Here is a 21,333-nt window from a genome sequence, read left to right as displayed (position 1 = left end):
TGTTTGCAACTATCATTCTTGAGAACAGATCAACTTTATGATGAATCACCTCTCTGCATCTCCAAGGTAACTGGCCAACCAGCTCATAGTGCTGCTGACTCCAACACCATCTAGTGTAGTGTCTGATGCAACAAAGTTTTCCCTCTTGATGCGATCAGACGTCGCCTCAATGACTTCCTCCGCTAAAGTCATCATGTTCATGTTCTGAAACAAATTGTTCGGTACTTTTAAAATTGCACCAGTAAATGTACATGTTCATGAGCTCCAAAAAGTGGTTTACAGGACGGATGCATAAGATAGCGAACAATATTGCCACTGAGACACTAGACAGAAGCCAGTACAAGTTTTGCAAGGTCCGCCAGACTTATAGCACTACAAAAGAAGCAGTTTTGGCAGTCTACTTGTGTCAAAGTACCATCTCTATGCCTCACCTGCAGGTCTCCGGTGTTCTCCAGATCCTCTTGGCTTGTACGCAGATCAGAGATTGTTCCAGCGCTAGCAACTTCTCTTAATCTCAGTCTGTTCGCGAGCCTTTCCTTGCCAAGACCTACAGTTGGCACTCTGCGTCCTGCAGCCTGTCTGGAACCCCAACGCCCGCCTCCACAAGTTGAGCCCAGCTTAGTCTGAGACTGCTCACCATCTCCCTGCTCTTTCTCCACAGTACCTTCCCTCGGTTTGGAAGGGCACGTTTTAGGCTTGTGGGCCTGTTCTTCTAGTCCGAGAGGGGCAGAGCAGGATTTGCTGGGCCGAGTTTGAAGGGTCTCTGGGTTGGGTTTGTGTTTCTTGCTCAATGGGGCATCCCCCTGACTAACACTGCTATAGAAACTGGATGGTTCCGACCTGGGTCTCCTCAAGTCTGCAAAGGTATGAAGAAAGTGTCTAAGAGAAAGAACACTTGACCAAACTGAATCACTCAACCTGACCTATGCAAGATCTTGCTATTATTTAAGGTTGTTTTTAACTTTATGGATATAAAGCAAACCAGCTGACAGAATAAAATATTCTAGTTCTCACCTGAGCTGGAGCTGGAAGCAGAACAAGTGATGCTGCTGTCTTTCAGCCCAACTGAGGATGTCTCCGTACCCCAAACATTCATCCATCCCTCTGCTGCTGAGGCCTCAGTAGATGGTGAGAAAGGCATGCTGGCAGTTGTAGTCAGTGCTCCTGACTGCTGCTCCTCCCTCTGAAGGCTTTCCAGACATTCGGCCAGCTTAGTGTGGCCACGGGATCTGGCTATAGCCAGCGGTAAGCGACCCAAAGAATCTGGGATGGCCAGCGCCCGCCGATCCCATTTATACAAAACCACTGCTGCTTCCATGTGACCCAAAGCGCAAGCCCACATCTGAAGAGATGATGAAGAGTTGCATTTAATCTGTGTGCCATATTCTGCCCGTTCTGTATGAAACAACTCATTCAAATGGCAGGTATTATGTCCTAGTGTCAATACTCACTAGTGGGGTGCAAGAAAAATGATCCACGTTTAGAGGATCAACCTCAAGTTCCAGGTCAATACTGTCTGCATGCTTAGTGCTGTGAAAACAAACAGAACAATACAGAACAGGTGAATGATGTACATGCAATATATATGGGCATTTCGTGCCAGTATCCAATCTGTATACTCACCGCCACTTGATTAGTGTTTGGATAAGGGTGGTGTAGCCCTGGGCGGCTGCCAGATGAAGAAGAGTCATGCCCCTGAACGTTTTGGAGTGGATCAGGTGCTTGGACTTGGCCCAGCAGGCGCGGTTCATCATTTTTTCACAAACTACCACCACACGGCTCTCAAAGGAGCTGCCAGCCGGACCTTGACCCTGGCTCTGACTCTGACCTGGTGAGAACTACACCAAACAATAAAGAACCAAGTAAATTCTAAGCATCTAATGGTGATATCCATTAGTTTAGAGCAAGAAAGCATAGCTCAAAAGGATACCTGTGCCTGTTCAGAACTGCTTCTTCCTCCTTCTCCTCCTCCTGTTCCGGTTCCTCCGCTCTCAGATGATCCTCCACCGCCTTGTTGCTGCTGCTGTTGACCGGCCATCTCTGCCATCCGTCGCTCCATCTGCTCTAGGCGTTCCAGGATGGACATTCTGAACTGGTTATCTGCATAAAACACAAGGAGAATTTAGACTATGCATACATTTCAAACTACTTGTTTTTTATATTTTAAACACAGTAGGACTTTGAAATCAACATGAAATCAAAATTGAGTTTATTTACTTACTTAATACACATTCCTGGTCTTATTGTGCACGATTCATCAATGCATGTTATACCAAAGAAAAAAAAAATTTGTCTTCATAATCTTAGCAAATTTCAGCTGACATCACCAATGCCATTTATAGGTGTATACACACTGGCAGCATTGGTTCAAGGTTTTCAACTGCAGTATTCTGCTGTAGCAGGTGGAAAATCACTGGCATGAATACCAAAACATTAGTCCCGTCCTATATTTTTTCCAGATGAGTATCTTGTTTTGACTCAGAAAATGTCACGTTACAGACGTAATATGTGTTGCAAATTTCACTTCGATACCCTATATGGGTCAATTATATGACATTTTTTTTTATGCTTGGATTAAGTTATTAAACTTTATTTTCCGAAAAAACAAAATATATATATATATTTTTTTTTGATATCTAGTACAAATAGGCTGCAATTCTTAAAAACAGTTTTAAATGGTATACCTTTTTTAAAAATGTACAAAACCAACAAGAATACAAAGATGACATTTATAAGACATTTCTACTCTTCAACATCTCAAACATTCGTCATTATTTCTCATTACATCTGTCCATATAAAATAGTATCTAGTTGCACGTCCTTTGTCCACTTAAAAAATGGTTTCCAGCGACTTGCAGGTTCTTGTACGCACGCTCTTAATGTATTGTTTTGTTATAGTGACAGCTAACATCAAGACAAATTTCTTGCATATACATATTGACACCAGTTCTGTTTCACACATACTGAATGAAAGCGAATCAAATTCTAATGAATGGACATACACATGCATTGGATTCTGTGTTTTTCCTCCACAAACATCCACCCTTGCAGACAAAAAGAGCAGCTCTGAGTGGAGCTCCAGTGCAGCTTTGTTCAAACACTACTGCAGTGTTGGTGCAGTGCAGATGATGTCATTTCCACCTGCTGCTGGCTGGCTGTCTCTCTCTCTCTCTCTCTCTCTCTCTCACTCTCTCTCTCTCTCTGCCTCCACTCAGAATGCGGCACACGTCCGCTCATGTAGGCTGGGGGAGGGGAAAGGGGAGGAGGGACCAAATTGCTCTACAACGGGGCTGTGACATAATCAACGCTCTACTACACCTCCAGCAGCCTGGAGACGACCAATCAGATGCCAGCAGACCAGCCAGGCAACAGAACACTTGAAAGCTTTGTGTCAAACCTAAAACTGTTGAGGGGCAGCGTTTCAAAACAGACAGACCTAACTCATGTTTATTAACGTAGAGATGGAGAATGTTTACGGAAAATTGATGCGGCGAGATTATTTGCATTGGCTGTATTCAGGTGAATATATAAGGTGAATTCAAGGTAACTGAACCACTTTTTCGCAGTCGTTTCAATGTCAAAAAGTGTCCCAATTTATCAGAATTCCGATACAAAATCATCTCTTAAGACATGCCACAACAAACAAATGCATGAAAAAAATGAATCATCACGCAGCCTTATCAGTTCCAACAGAGTTAATTGACAGTTCATTTTAACTTTTACTATGAACTTAAAAAAAGATCAAGATTCTTCGAAAAGCTGTAAATACACATGAAACCGTCTTTAACAAGTATTTTAAAATGACATCTTGTGTTTGTGTGCATAAATCAGACTTTCAGATTTGCCAAGCACCCAACAACAACCTTCACTAACACAGACCAATGACGAAGCTCATGCATAAACTAGCCCCCCCAAAAAAACAAAAAATATCAACAGTACTAAACAGACTGTGCCAATCTCTGTTACCGTTTTTCAGGAGATGTTACATCAGCCTTGGTGTTGCTCCTTTGGCCTGGGTATCTCTCCTGGTCAAGCGGACCTCATGTGGGTGAGCACAAGCCTTGAGTGAAAGGACTAAACTCTCTACTCGCTGGATGTTTGAGAATCTCATGGTAATATCCTAATGCAGAGAGCCCAAGCCAGTTTCTCTATTTCATCACAGTTGCATCATGCTCTTGAGAGTGGGGGCTTCTGCACCACTTTACAGCTACAAGAGCAACAGGGGCTCAAAATCACTCACTTGTTGAAGATCTGTTGCGGTTTATTGTGCCTGAGATTGGTAATAAAGAGACTACGGGCTTTACAGTCATCAGAAATTGAACAAGCATTTGACAATGCATCCATATGGCTAGGAAGAATTAGTGCACATTAAACTGCACCTGCTGACAGTCTTGTTTTGCATATTAGGTAAAAGTGCAAAATTAGTGCAGAATGCAATTTGCACAGAGCAAATCCCCATCTTGCAGGCCAGTTTGGAAGAAGCACCATACTACCACGATCTGGCATACTATGTTAAGACTAAAAATGCAATCCAAATATATAAAAAATCATGAAAGTCCATGAATCTACAACAAGCATTTGGAAATATGCACGGTTGTGACTCTTCTCCAACATTTGATGAAAAACAGCCGGCATCTCTCTCAAATAAAATGTAATTTACAGTCTGCAGATGAATGACAATTATATAGCATTAAGTAATATAAAATTCATCTTAAATATATATGTCAGAAATAATCAAAAGACAAAGTCTAATGCACCATGTGGAGGCAAAATAAGATGTGTACAGTTTTTATGATGGTCTTGATTATTTATTGAATACTGGATGATTGCTATGTAATGTCCCCCCTGAGCATATCCAATATTTGCTACATCTGAGCTCAGAGAGCATATTGACTTTGTATTTTTTTATTTTTAAGGTTTAAAATAGACAGAGCTCATGCTCTGCTGGGCATTTCCGCAAGGATTTGCTTTAAATCTATAACAGACTGATATCCTGTTTAAGCCCATCACTATAAATGCATCGAACAGAAATGGAAAAAAATCTAAATCACACAAATGTCCCTTTCGACAGGATTTAGCTGATAATGTGCAATGATTTTGTCTTAAGGGGATTTAGCTCAGCATGGACTCAAAGCTGGGATAACAGCTCCTAATGCTGTGGACATTGGTAGAATTGGTAGATCATGACCCTGGAATAGGTGCTTGTTTTTGGATAGAATTGGACAGAGGCGAGGCTGCTATGATAATGCCATTATTTCTCTGTCAGTCATAATCCCAGCACTGATTATTTGTATTAACTTTCCACATCCAAGCCAAAACATCCCTTCTGCTTAAAAACAATTTAACAAACAATGTCATAGTAGCAATTTGAACTCGCATTCAAGGTCTCTGATTGAGATTTGTAAGATATGTACAGCCTCAGACCAGAACTTTGAAGGACTCAGACAAACAAAAGCTTCCAGTACAGAGACTTTGAATGCTGGAATCTAAAGCAATCTTATTGTTTATGTGTAAATGTTTTATGTCCTTATATTCGGCTATCTTTAGGTATTTATTAAGATATTAAGCAATGGACTTTCAACAACAATTTGTTTAAAAGAGTTTTACTGCACTTAAAATACTCTTGTGGTCATTATATCCATCCAGAGAATTTAGCAAAATGAGAAAGATATTGCTGACAATGGAACTGACTGAAAAATTGGAAACATTTTACAGAAAAAAGCTTACAGATAAGCATTCGCTTTGAATGACTGACCATTGCAAGTCAACACACACACACACAGGACAAAAATGAAAACACAGAATCTCCACAGAGAGTTGTGTACTCTAATTACACATGAAACTAAAAGCTAGCACAGCACTGTACTTGCTCAGATTATCCAATTTAGTTCAGACTGCTTGGAGGATAGACATACAAACAAAAAACAGTTTAATCTCAATCGAGAGCAAAAACAGCCCGGACGGGACAGATCTGTGTGGGCGCTCCATTAGCGGACTCAAGCCATGACCGCAATATTCCTAGAATTTCACCGGAAATCTCATCAAAGCAGAACAAGGAACTGTGAACTGTAGATTTAGGGTTGATTATAGTGACCTAGTTACAAGTCTCCTTGTAAGGGCATGTAGGCAGGCCAGAAAAACAAGAATACAGAAGTTACTCAGTTGAAATCCTCTCAGACTTATATGATGTGATTGCAAATATTGCAGATTGTAATTTAAAACACAGACAAATAAGACAACTAAAAACAAGCGTTCTTCATAATAATAATAACAATGAAAAAGCCATAAGCCATAATTTGTCAACAGGTTGGTAGAACAATTCTAATAGGTCTGTCAGCACTATTACACTGTAGATTTCAGAATAATTGTAGAAAAAAGGTCAACTTTATGGCACAGTATATTCGTCCTCTCCCTCTGGAACACTTATCAGAAGAAGGGCAACAGTCTGATCCTCTCAGCGTCACTGTCGCTGTCCACTGCCTGTGGTGCTGAAGACAGACGCACTACACCTGACCGACTCATTGCAAACACATGCTTTACAAAGGAGGTCTCGGAGAACACTGGTTGGTTAAAGTTTACAAGCCGTACAGTCAGTAGTACGCACAGTCCTACCTGGTTGTGAAACCTGCACAACATGATGATTCTATGACCATTCATTTTAAGAAACTTCCATGTAGCACCTAAATGAGTCTATGTAGTAAATATTTTCCACAGTTCACCCAGCATGAGCTCTCTAAAACACTGCCCTCAGGATAATTAAATAGCTTTCCAGAAGAGAAAATGCTCACAATGTTGTTGGGAAACATCGTAAACAAGGGAAAGAATACAGCAGGACACATAAAGACACTGACACCTGGAGCGCAGAACTAGAACCTATATTCATCTTTAAATAGCCTGTGCATGTGGATCAAGTTCATGCCAATACGAAAAGAATCATGCATACAAACCCGAATCAGCCAACGTGTTATCTGTCAATCACACATGTTCTCCATCCAGCGTCAAACTAACCGCAGGAGCCGCTTGGCACATGAGCCAACAACAATAGAACAAAGTGTAAGTGCGGAGAGTGAAGGGAGAGAGAGATAAAGACCCCTCGTCCCCCTCCTCTACACCTCCTCCTGTTCCCTCCCCATCCCTGCTGCCGATGCTTTATCTTCTCCGCTCGCTCATGGAGACGCGGGGCTTCGTCCGCCGCAGGTACGCGCTTTACGCACCGCTTTACGCGCAGTCGTGCGCCACCGGCTGGCTCTCCAAACACTCGCAGGCATGACAGTCCTCCTTTTCTAACGGAAAACATTCGATTGCATTGAGGAAAAAAAAACGTATTGTCGGATCTTTTAACATTGCGAATGCTCTGCGCGTCACCAGTCATGCTTCTCCAAACCGAGATCGAGTTTTGCATTGTATCGCATATTTTTTTTTTTTTTTTTTTTTACGTGTTTCTGTTTTATAGCTGTTTACGACAGCTTCTGGACTCGAAGCATTCCGCTTTTGACGTATGACTAAAAACGCGCGTTTTGGCGCGAATCTGAAGTCGAGTGGTGGTTGGATGTGGACGTGTTTTTCTTTTGGGAGTGGCAGCGAAACACAATGGAGACGCCGTGATCACTCATACAAGCGCTGGGAACAATGTGACGGTCGCTCACACGGGTGTTTTGCGACAAATCTGTGTCAACAGGAGGCAGGTTTACTGCTCTTTACCCTCTCAGCCTCTGTCCTGTGGTTCAGTACCTGCAATGCTGCAGACAAACTGTTTTTCTCCTCTCTGCATTATGACAAATCAGGCCAGGCGGTGTGTCGTTCAGTGCCACGCACATAACGCGCTGGATGCACGCAGACATGAAGCTCGATTAGACGAATGAGATCTCATCTCATAACCTCTGATCACTCTTTTTCAGCATTTTTATATTCCCAAAGTTCACCTAACAAAAACACTTAACATTGGGATTGCCTCAAATATATCTAGAGTGTAAATCGCTGATGCAGGGATGAATGTCACAAAGAAATACGAAAAAAAGAAAACAGCTTATTTTTAGGATCTTCAATATATATTTATATTATTTGGACAAATAAACACATTCCCCCTTTAAAATAAAACATCAAATCATCATTACTGTAATGCAAAATTATATCTTTAAAAGTGAATTATTGTGTCCAGACTGGATGGTTTTAATTACTCCATTACAGTAATGGCAATCTAATGAGAACTATCATTGAGAATAATGAGAATTAAAATCACAGACACACTATGAAAATGATAATGAGTTTTTTCACATTAAAGTTGAGGACATGGGGGGAAATGTGCTTAATTGTCTTTTTTAATGCAAAATATAATTTTTCTCCTGATTCTGAGTGAATTTTAGGTTTGAGTTTTTCCCCTCCAGGCTTCATTATTACTTTTCAGTATAAATATACACTGAATATGAAATAACCTTGAGATTTAGTAAAGGCAGTATAAAAATAATCCCTTTTATTATTAAATATGACCTGGATATTTCTTTGTGAGATTCACCCTCAGAACACAATCAGCAACAAACCATGATTTTATCACAGAACAAGTACATATCGTCCTTATAACCTGATAAGTATATATTCCATAAAGAGAATTTTTCGCCCACACTTGCAATGACAAAAGACAGAAACATACACCACAAGTGCCTTTTAGTCTAGTCTTTCTCAGCCTTATTTTTAACCCAAACATAACCCTGTTATACAGGTTAGAAGGATTCTCCACTGTCTAACCCAGCGTATGTGGATGGCAGTCATCCTTGTAGACCTTAAGGTGTTACAGAAGTATCTGGCCAAGGTTTGGAAGCCCAGTTTATCCATATTCAGGATTTGCTAAAACAAACCATAGGCCAAAAAAAAAAAAAAAAAAAGCAAAAGAGCAGAGTCTATGTGAGTTGTTTTTAATTTCCCTTTAGACTAAGCAAACACTACCTGGCCACCCCTGTTCAAAATACAGGCGAAACTAATAGTTTAACAGCAGCCAAGTGTCTTTATGCACCTGCTAGTCATTTGAAACACAGCTTGAAGAAGTATCTGCCATCAGCCACCCAGAGAGTTTTCAGACAAACATATGCAAAACGCAAATTAAACATTAAGTATTCGTTATGCATGAAATAGCATGAATTCAGATTAAAATTCTATAATTTCGTTACACTGTTTTGCTGAAAATAACCAATACAAAATGAAAAAAACAAAAAACAAAACACAACCAAAACTGTTTAACAGCAATACATAATGTAAGATAAATCCGAAACGTACCATCCAGTGAGAGCCAGTCGTGTTGAGAGGAGGGCAGGGCAGGCAGGGCACGGGCTTTATACTCAAACACCACTGAGTTGGAGATGATTTGACTGCTGGCTGCCACCTGCAGGGTCACCAGGCCCGTGTCATGAGCTTTCAAAGGAAATGAGACACAAATTAAGATTTCATTTTTTTTTTATGTGCAAAGAAACAGCTTACAGTTTGCACACGTTTGCAAACCATTTACAATGTTAAGAGGGATGGCTCAGAGTATTTTTGTTTTTATTTATATATTTAGTTATGTAACAGTGGAATTTTAATGAGTTCTCTATGACAGCTGTTAAAAACAGTCCTTTGTTAGTTCACAAAAGACCACATTATATATTAATGGACTACAGTATTGAAACCACATGAAGGTCAAAATATTTCAGCATGGAGACGATTCTAAAATCAAATGTTGGTTTGGGACGATTTGGCATACTGACTTGTGAACTTTATTTGATGCTTTTGGGATGCTGAAATGTAGCAGACTCACACTCAAAAGCACAATTTAAATGTGTATATGTGCATGCAGTTTGTATAAGTGACTGTGCTGGAATACCTGGGCAGTAGCAGCGTAGCACCCCGGGCTGGATGAGGGAGGCTGGAACTGTTATCTGATCAAACAGGCAGGTATATTCACTGCTGGCCTCCTGCCATGGACCGGTGATCAGAACCTTCACCCCACCCTGAGAAATATATACCAATAATGAGCCTTTTATTTAATCTATTAAAGCTTGCAAAGGCAACAGCATCCCTGAGATTGGTTGTTTGCATTCACTGCATGCTTATACTGTCAGAATTTAGATCTAGATACCTTTTTTGGGGTGTATTTTGGCCTAAACGTGCATTTATTTGTATGCCAGTATGCCACAAGAAACAAATTAAAATGCATCTCTGATGATATCTCCTTCCAACTAGGAAAATGTCACAGAAAAAATAGCCAGTGTTTGTGAGAGCTGAAGTGCTGTTGTGGTGAAGTCTGATATCCCTCTGTCTATGCTTGTCCGACTGCTTCCTTGCCAATAGGCATGTTAATAACAGGCTGAGCATGTGTCTCATGTGGCCCAGGGGCTTCTGGGACAAACAAATACATCACTTGTTGTAGAGAAGACCTTGAGCTTTACATTCAGACCTCACAAGACTGAAATCTATTCCTGTATTAAGCAGCTTGTGGCTGATTTCCATATGAATTGTGTGCTTTCAGAACTCCACAGGTCTCCAGAGAATTAGAAAACGATCATTCACCAATCCCTACATGTACCTTGCCCCTTGTTTGTTTATTATTAGCTACTAATAATAGCGTATTGTTCATTTTACAATCTTTAAATCCCTTCCACAAAATTCTAAAGATTTTTCCACCATATCTGTTTAGAAAATGCAGATTCTGTCTGGTCCTGCACATTTTCCCGCATCTCTGCTGCCACCTGGTGGCTATCCTATCACACATCTACAGCAGTTTAGATTTACATTTACATTTATGCATTTAGCAGACGCTTTTATCTAAAACGACTTACATTGCATTTCAAGGTACACATTTACATTCTTATCAGTTCTTGCTTTCTCTGGGAATCAAACCCATGACCTTGCTGTTGCAAGCACCAACGCTCTACTGTTTGAGCTACAGGAAAGCCTAACAAATCTTGAAGAAGTGTCAATCACAAACTCACCTCAGGATAAGACCACTCTGGAGAATAGTCCGTCACCACAAACAGCCTTCCGGTAGCCTGTAACATCGCCATGTTCCCGTGTGCCACAGCTGCCGACACGGCCTCTGCCACCTGCATGTACGACAGCTGTCCCGCCTCGCCCGCCACCGCCCCAGCCTGCGTGGACTGCGGACTGCAACAGGGCTGCAGGCAGAGGTCCGAAGAATTGTACCCTCTCGCCCCATGAGCTCCTTCATCTGCACCTTGTTGCGCAGCGGTTCCAGAAGAGACCTGCCCCTCTGTTCCCGAATGGGTCATCAGCTGATGCCCGTAGAGAGCGCTGCCGCCCGGCACGACTGCCGTACCACTTCCGCCCTCCACCGAAATGAAGTCATTGATAAGATCGGAGAACTGATTCCCGAAGGAAACATCAAAATGGTCCAGGTTGATCTCCATGGAGCCTCCTCCATTGGTTCCACTGCTGCCCAGGCTCTGGTGGGCTCCTACGGTGCTGAATAACCCCTGCACCAAACCGGCTCCTTGCAGAAGTGGCTGAAGCTGTTGATGGGGGCTGTTGGTGGTTCCGTTTCCCTCCGTGTTGTTGCACAAAGCTCCACTTTCCGCCCTTGCGCTCGTCCCTCCAGATCCCTGCCCGACTCCACCAGCTTCTGTTGGCTGCTGAAGGTAGTGCTCTGCGCCCCCTACACCCTCGGGTTCTCCTCCTCTACCAGGCTGTGTCATCAAACAATCTGAGTCCTTCTCTTGGACGCCGCCTCCTCCTCCTTGTTCCGCTCCGGCTGGCTGTTCCAAACCACCCACTTCTTCATGCTCCTGGCCTGAGGTCGGGAAGCGGTTCTGGTACTGCAGAAGCTGGAGCGACCCGGCTTGTCCGTTCCGTTCGTTTGGAGAGCCACCATTGCAGTTAGAGGCAGTGTGCTGGCTGGGGTGTGTACGGTGATGGAGATGTCCGTTGGTTCCCGTCGAGTCCGTCTTGACGAGACCCATGTAGGCATTGGAGTCGTGAGAGTTCTGTGTCGAACCGGAGTTGTTCTGGTGCGTTTGGGATTGCGGAGAACCTTGCAGAAAGAAGCTGGGGGAGTGACCCTGGTGGGCCAGGTGAGAGCTGGAGATAGCTTGTCCGTAGCCTGCCGCTGACATAACACTGGATGGATAGTCTTGCTTGGCATCAATGGCGCTGAAATCCATCTGCTCGAGTGTGGTGCTGGGACTGAGTCCACCTCCAGACGGCAGCAGCGAACCGGTGGGCGTCAGAGCCAGAGAGTTTTGTGCAGAGCCGCCGCTTGAGGAGCCAGAGATCCCGACGGCATCGCTCACCACTTCTCCAACCTGATAGCCACCCTCTTTAGCCAACTGCTGTTCAAATGACGTGTCCTCCGTCTTGATGTTCTTCACCAGAGAGGGGTTAAAGACGTAACCGTTGTCGTTGAGAGGCGGAGAACACCGCAGTCCGCCGTTACTGCAGCTGCTCCTGTTGCCCTCCTCGGTTTTCAGCCCATTTCCTCCGTAGGTCTGACCTTGCTTGGGGTTGTTGAGGAAGCAGTCGGGGTCAAAGTTCATATTGGTCTCGGGCAGCTTGATATTCCCAGCTTCCAGGTTGCTAGACAGCACCAGCTCTTCAGACACACTGGCTGTGGACAGCATAGCAAGTTCGTCTGTGGACCCTGCATCCGCCAATCCCACTGCTCCAGCAAAGGCAAACTTGTGACTGTCGGCGGTCACCGCTAATACTAGACTGCTAGAGGCTGTGTCAGCACCCAAGAGGTGAGCGTTGGGGTCTACAGTGGGAGACATGCTATAGACAGGGTCTTCTGACATGAATACAGTGGCGGACTGAGACAGGCTGTTCATTACCGAGGCTACGTGGCCCATTCCTGTCACCACGGGACTGTCGGCCATGTCGGGGTCAGAGTTTAGCCCGCTGCTGATGGAGACGGGTGAGCTCTGGGTGGTATCTGGCACTTCCACCTGGTTGGTTGAGGACACCTCCATGCTGTTCTGGTGGAGCAGCGCCGGCTTGTGCACCTTGCCGTTCCTTTTCTCTCGCCCGCCGGTTCCCCCAGCTCCGTCGCCCCCCGCCCTGCCATTTTTGCTCCCGCCGTGGCTGTGCTCCGTCTTTCCCTCGGACACGTCGTTGTTCTGGACCTCGGAGTGGGTGCTGCTGTAGGCGCTTCCAGTGCGAGGGTCCACTTTCGGGGAGATGATCCGGTGTTTGGCACTGTTGCATTTGTGATGCAGGCTGCTCCCAGCACCTACAGAGAGCAGACACATTTTAGGTTGTTATAATATTAACGTAACCATAAATACACTGAAAAAACATGCATTTTGATATATTTTATACCACGTAAATGCTAAATGCTGATGTTTGTTCTATGAAATGTTGCTTAAAACCTCATAATAAATAGATTCAAATAAATATTACATGATTAAAACAGAAAAAAGTTCATTTAAATAAATAAATATAACAATGTATATGAATATAGAAATTAAGAAAATATACATTTTACTTAACAAATAAACATAATAAAATTAAATAAAAAAAAATAATGTTCAATTACACCATGCCTGACAGTCTATCTATCTATCTATCTATCTATCTATCTATCTATCTATCTATCTATCTATCTATCTATCTATCTATCTATCTATCTATCTATCTATCTATCTATCTATCTATCTATCTATCTATCTATCTATCTATCTATCTATCTATCTATCTATCTATCTATCTATCTATCGGATTTCAGGGAAAATTAATGCATTGGTTTCATAATATATACATCTATTTTGTTTAATGTAAATGACATTACTGTGTTCTGTGTGTAATTTTTGGTGGAGTACTCAACCTAATTTTACTCGACTCAATAGTGCCATCAACTGGCCATAATCTATACTGAACCTGAAATTATGATGGAAAGGGTTTTCAGTAATCTTGCATGTCAACAGCAATGTCCAAATTTAAATAATAAATTGGCAGATTTATTTTGTAGGGGGAAAATTATAAACTATACATTCATACAGTGAATACAGCTTAATGGCTCAATAAAACTCACATGACTCCTTATAGAAGGAGAATAGTATAGAATAATAGGCCTGAATAAAACAAAGAATTTGATGAGAGATATTTCATATAGAAATCTCTGACTTTTGGTTACAGAGTTCTAAGATATGTTTGAGAGTGTTGAGACATTTTGCTAGGGTCTTTTTTTTTTTTTTCAGGAGACAAATCTGAAAGGCATGAGGCGTTTCGATGAATGTCATTACTGTCTAGGAGAAACAATTGAGAAATCACAGAGTTGTCATTTGACGCCCGTTCCCTTACCCAGGTTTCCCGTGCAGAGGCAGTTGTGAGTCCGGGGAGGAGGTTTGGTCTGGTGGCTGTCCAGAATTTGCTGCACGAGCTGCTCTGCTGAGAAGCCAGTGCTGCTATTCCCATTGCTGCAAGTCCACTTGATGCCATGAACTGCCGGGAGAGAGAGGACACAGACGTCAGCCAGACAGCCACACAGACCAGCACCTCGCCAGCACTACTGACACTGCAGGGGAGAGAGCCTGCCTGCCCCACCACTCTCACTCATCACGGGCACAATCCATCTAATGGAAAGTGATCTGCCTTTTCCTACAGAAACGTCTGTGGTTGAAGCGTCTGTGTCATGCTGTTGATTACCACTGACTCGACTCTCAGTGTGCACTAACTGTGTGTTTGCAGTTTTGTACTTGCAATGAAAGTACGTGGCAAAACATTCCAGAGGTTTTAAAATTAGGGGCTATTTACCATGAAAAACTAATAAAAACCATGAAGCCAGTTTAGGCCAGGTATATTTCAGTTTGTGCCAACCCTGGGTTTTAGGCACCATGAAAGTGGCTCAGCCGAAATTGGACCAATCAGCTGGAGCAAAGTGACACATCTCTGGCGAGCCTTGATATATTAACTATATTCAAGTGCTGGCGAGCCTTGAAATCTTGATATATTAACGATGCAATTTTCAGTTAAAATGCTAATTCTTGATATCAGGGATGAAATTACTACTAGTAAAAATATGAATTCTTAATATCAACAATGACGTCATCACTTGAAGAGTGAGTTCTTGATATCAAGAATTGAATATCAATTCTTGATATCTGTAATTTTATTTTTACTAGTTAAATGTCACCATAGGCTGCCATTAAAATTAAATTGTTGATATCAAGAATTGATTTCTTACTAGTTGCAAATCAGAAATGCAATTCTTACAAGTAAAAATCTAAATGTTTGATATCAATAATTTGTTTCTAGAAAAAATATAAATTCCTGACATCAAGAATTCAATTGTCACTAGTCAACATGTTACATTTGTTATTTCTGATATCTGAAAATGTATTTCTGATATCATTAACTGAGTAATTTCAGATATCTAAAATGTCTTTCTTACTAGTAACAATCACATTCATGATATCAGAAATGAACATTGTCACTAGTGGCAATCAAATTATTGATATCAAAAATGAATTTTTTAATAGCAATTCAATTGTTGATATAGATTAGACATTTGCACTAGTAACCACACAATTACTGATATCAAAAATTATGATTTTTAGTAAGAACTATATTTCTGATAATATCATTATGTGAAATTGGAATTTCAACTAGTAAGAAATTAATTAATTAACAATTGAATTTGAATGGCAGCCTATGGTGACATTTAACTAGTGAAAATACAATTACAGATATCAAGAATGATAGTTTTTACTAGTTGAATTTTAATTTCAGATATCAAGAATAAGCATTTTAACTAGTGAAATTCAAATTGTCGATATCAAGAATTCATATCCTGGGAATAAATAAAAGTCAAAACGGCTTGCCAGTTTCTCTTGCTGCAAATTAAAGATCACAACTATTTTTAAATAAACAATTGTCTGGCTTTTAGCGGTGATTATTTCTTATAATTATTTTATATATTTCATATAAATATTATACCCCGAATTTTAGTTTAATTATTATTAGTTTAAATGAAGAAAATTATATACAGATAATATGTTATATAAATAAGATATGGAATCAGTAGATAAAGCTTAAAAAATGACTACATGAGCTTACATGTCCGAGTCTCTGTATACACAGGCTATATATTATCAACTAAATAAACTAACTGCACAACTTTCCCTTGCGCTGATATAGCAAGACATTTTCTTCTTGTGTAAATTCATTTACGTACACCATATTCTCCAATCTCTTCGGCAGAAGAGAGAAAGAATTTTGCCGATTCTGACTATTGCAAGAAGTGAATTGAAATGTTTCAAAGCATGTGATTGGCTGTTCGCTACTGATGTCACACTTTCATGTGCATGCACACCATGATCTCAAGATAAAAGCCTGAGTTGACAGAGCAAGTGTCATGGTGCCAACTGCATTGGTTTAGTTTGGTCTACTTGAAACTAATCCTGTAACCCAGAGTTTGACACATGTATCATAGAGCATATAGCTTGTATTGAACCTGGAACATTCCTAAAGTGCCAGAAAAATATGCTTTACTTCCTTTCACATGATGAGACAACTGTGAGGCGACTGCGCCTGTTTCAGATCACCCAAAAAAACAATCTGGCCAGTCTAATAAAGCAAAGCAGTTCAACCCTGCCATCTGCTGGACATCTCCAGGTACTACAGCTCCACAACAGGCGATCAATGAACGGTTTATGTTACAAGCCTGAACCAGTCAAATACAGGTTTACTCTATCTATGCTGTTTCATGTGCAGTATGTTCCAATAATGAGGCCCTGGATGCTGCTTTAATGAGATGAATGCATCACAGATCTATATGAGCAGAGTGACAGTTACTAAAGCCATCTTGTTTGCTTCTTCTAATGTTGATAGAAAACACAGCATGGAACCGTGCACTTCATCTACTGAGTGCGTAATTTTTCATCTTTCAGTCCAGAAATAAACATCACAGTCATCTGACACAATCCAATTAGAGACACTCAGAGAAGAACTTCATGATTTCAGTCAATACAAATCAGTTTAGAGAGAGAGAGAGAGAGAGAGAGAGAGAGAGAGAGCGAGAGAGAGAAAACACACAGCTGCTAACACACACATATATATATATATAGCTTATATATATGCATATTATAATTTTTTGCTTTTGTTGAGCACATTTCACCCTTAAATTCTCATTCTGTTATTAAAATAAATAAATAAATAATAAACAAACAAACAAGTTTACAGTATTGAAATCATATATATTGTTGTACTAAATTGAATTGATGGGTGACTTAAAATATATTTGAAAAAATAATTAAGAATAAAATTAAAATCATTGAGAATAATCAGAATTACATAGCAACTCAAAGGTAAGACATCCAGACACACTACAGTATGGAGAATACAGGGTAAATGCGCTTAACTGACATAAAATAAAATAAGCTCAATGTTCTTTATGCGATATTTAAATGATGTTCACATTCTTCCGCTGACATGTTAAGATATTTTTACCTGAATCACACACATCTAACCAAGAATGCCCTTTTATGCCCCAGTACATATATGGGCCACATCAAGTCCACATTTTATCTGAACAGCTTGCATCATTCAAAATACATGAGCGGTGAGAGCAGTCAGCATCAGCAACCTTAAATATTTGAGTTCCCACACAACCCTCTGCGACGTCCACCTGTCACCAGTAGGTGGCAGTACCACACCGTCATTGAGCTTCACTCGCCGAAGGTCATTCAAAGAGATGATGATGATGTGAGAAGCGTTCTCCTGCCCTTTCTATCACATCATGAAGTTAATGACTCATTGATGTGTGTTAAGATTTAAAAGTCACTCTAACATTACATTGCCGTGAATGTACAGAGAGCGTGGCAGTGTGTGAACACGGACGCGGTCTTAAACTCTATTGGTTTTGTGAAGTTAAAAGCACAGGAGAGACCAGAGGATGAGCGTCAGAATGATTTGGATCTTCTCCTGACATGCATGTGTAGTACAGATGCACCCCTCTGAGAACTAAACGGTATTTGGACACTTTAAAATGTCTGAATGTCATCCAAAATATGAAGGCAAATGCCACTTGTTTTGATATTTTATTATCTAATCATGCAATGACATTCAGATATTTCAAGTGTGACTTAAATGCCTAAACTACCATGTAGATACAGATTCTCTTCTCTGAAATAACCATGAATATACAGCTATTAAATAAATTGATAAATACATAAGCACAGTGTATTTGTGTCTTCTGTAACTAATCATGCTTTGTTTTTTTTCTATACTAGACATATTATACTACTAAACAGTCTATAAATGTAGTTTAACACTCACACATGGGTTTGAGCTGCCCGATGAGCTCTTCCTTGGTCCATTTGGCCCATTCTTTCTTATCTGTGTTGATGGAGCACAGGATGGGTCCACACGGTTTCCCACAATCCTCTATGGCGGGCACGTTCAGGTAGTGGACCAGCACAATGTCAGGGTTCTAAAGAGAGAAAAAAGAAAGGGATGATGAGATGAAAGAACGTATATAATGAGGGAAGAAGGAAGTTAAGACAAGAGCGAGTTGAAATTGACACAAAAGGAGAACAGCGAGTTTCTGCTCAAAAGAAAGTCCGAACATTTTTTTGATTGGGTCCATGGAGAAGATTTAGGAAGCATGCCTTGAATAAAATGTGGTAAACCACGGTAACCGAATGAATACTGCAATGGTGCTCTCACATACTGACGTTTCTTCAACTTCAGGGATAGATTTTATTATTATAAATAGATGAGATTTCAGCTTTTTCTCCCAAACCCAGATTTGTTACCTTAAACTATGAAAAAAATGACAAAACAATGCATATCTAAACAGACTGAACATGTATGGTGTGAAAATTATTATATCATTTTTTTTACACAAATCATGACTGTCAATAAGTCCCACCACAACCAAGAGTTTTATAAAGTTTTTAGTGCACTTGCTAATGAGACAAGCGTCAGTGAGTCTCAAACAGACCGACCATAATTTATGTTTCATGGCATCTGGTGTGAAGATAACAGTGGACCGTAACAGTGGACAAAGGTTTGCTACGTTTTGATTCAGCATCTATTTATAATGATGCTTTAGATTCTAGAGAGCATTTAATTGGACAGAAAATATGATGAAAAGCTGAAGAGATGTCATCAAAATCATTGATCCATATCGGCACAAGTGAGAGACTGTAAGTTTGGAGCGCACTAGATAACCTTAAGGCTAACATATTCATACTTAAAAAAACTTTAATTTTGATCTCATGGGGACTTTAACAAATAAAAACGTGTGTATTAAAAGTGTGTTTTACAGAAGTCCACAGGGCAGAATTTGCATACAGTTAAAGAAACACCCATATGCAGAAGTGAAATTAACCCATGCAATTACAACTTCATCTAATCACACACACACACCAGAGAATCTGAGCCACGGCGGAGGAGCAAACGCGTTAAACGTCGGGTCTGCGAGTTGTTTTGCGTTCGGTGGCATGGAGGTGGGAGTTGTTAATTGGCAAGCACGCGTGAAAACACAACAGTCTCCCATTCTTCGCCCGAACTCCTCGGAGCAGATGCCCCCAATTAACTTCTAAGTATTTACCAACATCAAAACACCGCAATTCATGCCGGCTCAGAATTACGGCCATAAATTATCCTAATTGACAGCGTAAGAGTAATAGGTGTTGTTTAAAGCTCAGCTGCTATAAGCACGAGTCGTGGGTGTGAAGGGGAAACGTGGAGCTTTGGGGCCAGACTGACTAATCAAACCGGAGCTCATAGATACACCCAAAGGACACGACTGATACATGTGAACGAAACACAGAAACAGCCAGGAGTGTTGTGCATTTTATGCTCATTTATAGCCAAGAAAGTAAGAGAGATGGAGAAACTGAGCCAGTTAGGATTAGTTATTCACCGCCACTCATCATTTTTCTCCCAAAAATGATCTAGTTTATAGTTGGGGTTGAGTAAAAGCACATGTGCATGACGGGGAAGGTTGGCACGGGTTCTCTGACAGAGAGAAATGTGGCAGCGGCAGCAGCTTGAGCCGTTTTTGAAGCTTTGTCAATGTTAAACTGTCAATAAATTTCCCCTGCTGCCACTTACTTACCTTCTCTATCAATCTAACTCCACGCTTTTCCTCCCGAAACTCTACAGCGAGTCACGCGATCTGAGCTAATCGATGAGATACGGGCCAGAACTTGACTTTAAAATCAGTTCCTTTTGTCTTTGCATCACCTTTGGCTTTTAAATAGAGCCAATCATTCAGCGCTCTTGCCCGGAAGAGTTAGTACGTCTCTCTCAGGCTCCGTGAAAGATGGAATCAACTTCTCCTTTCTCAGCGTCTGTCCGACGGCTCCATTAGCATTTTAATATTGCAGCGTTAGCGACCAGATGGGAGACGGAAAAGAGCTAACACATTCAGGGATGCATATTTCAAGGTGTTTGCACAATACCTTTGGTAGATTTAAGGAGAAAAAAAAACTAGCTGATTTCATCACAGTCTCAAACAAGAGAGAAATTGGATTGCATTATTTGTTTGCCCTTTGAAGGCACTATTTTACTGTTTTGTGCTAAAACTTCTACGCCAGCATATTCGCCACCACTCACCGTTTTTATGAGCAAGAACATTCTGGCAAGGGGATGTAGTTGCTCAAAAGTGTCAAGCGTAATATGTGCGACAGAAGGGTCTCACGTAGTTTCAGTCACAAATGCCTGATGCAAAAATGCAAATTTGATTGTCTGGTTATATGCAATTTCAGAGAGTCACATAATCTGTTTTTGTTTGGCAAAAGGTGGACTCGAACGTGGGTCGATATATGCGTCACGACTTTCAGCCTATTACTAACATTAACTACCTAGCATCTTCCAGAATTGTATCTGGCCCAACCAGACGTCAGTGGGCAGAGTTAGTGTAAATAGCCTGTATTATGAATGTATTTAAACATTGTAAAATGTGTTAATTTAATCAAATTGGCCAAAATATTGAACACAAAATGGATGTGAAAGTAGAATTTTTGACTGGTTTTCAGCCAGGGGCCCGGAGCCCACTAGAGGGCCTCAGCAAACTTCCAAAGGGCCTAAAAAGGACACTAAACATCCTCAAAACAAGGTAATTTACTTAAGAAGTAAAATGAAAGCATTACAAAATTTGTACGTTTTTTGCAAGACATCAAGAAAAGAAGAAAAAAATTATATTTGCTCATCTTTGCTTGAAGGGTGTTAAGATGTTTACTGAAAAAAAAGAAAATATTGATTAGAGAAATGATTTTTTTTTGCAGTGCACACACATTTTCCTACAGTTTCTATCTGGAGAGCCTTCACAGAAACTGTTGCACTTTTTTTTGGGTTGCCAATCTGTCGCACATTTATCTAATACTGTTGTAATGTTGATTTGAGTTT

At 40.9% G+C, this 21,333-nt stretch overlaps 1 protein-coding gene across 1 annotated transcript in view; it reads right to left on the bottom strand.

Moving 5' to 3' along the window:
* camta1b (calmodulin binding transcription activator 1b) overlaps positions 1 to 21,333 on the bottom strand; it is a gene marked incomplete at both ends in the record, with an annotated part of 276,422 nt that overhangs the window by 4,481 nt on the left and 250,608 nt on the right. The window contains 11 exons of the mRNA XM_081358127.1: positions 50 to 204; positions 432 to 856; positions 1,015 to 1,342; positions 1,452 to 1,530; positions 1,624 to 1,838; positions 1,931 to 2,100; positions 9,268 to 9,402; positions 9,851 to 9,977; positions 10,959 to 13,207; positions 14,278 to 14,418; positions 18,253 to 18,406. Of these exons, the coding sequence (XP_081214253.1) occupies positions 50 to 204; positions 432 to 856; positions 1,015 to 1,342; positions 1,452 to 1,530; positions 1,624 to 1,838; positions 1,931 to 2,100; positions 9,268 to 9,402; positions 9,851 to 9,977; positions 10,959 to 13,207; positions 14,278 to 14,418; positions 18,253 to 18,406 (4,178 nt within the window). The remainder of the gene's footprint in view (positions 1 to 49; positions 205 to 431; positions 857 to 1,014; positions 1,343 to 1,451; positions 1,531 to 1,623; positions 1,839 to 1,930; positions 2,101 to 9,267; positions 9,403 to 9,850; positions 9,978 to 10,958; positions 13,208 to 14,277; positions 14,419 to 18,252; positions 18,407 to 21,333) is intronic.

This window comes from Scardinius erythrophthalmus (assembly GCF_964197995.2).
Source record: "Scardinius erythrophthalmus genome assembly, chromosome: 25".
Taxonomy (NCBI): domain Eukaryota; kingdom Metazoa; phylum Chordata; class Actinopteri; order Cypriniformes; family Leuciscidae; genus Scardinius; species Scardinius erythrophthalmus.
The sequence above is the reverse complement of the archived record's forward strand: the minus strand, read 5'-3'. Positions and strand labels throughout refer to the sequence as shown.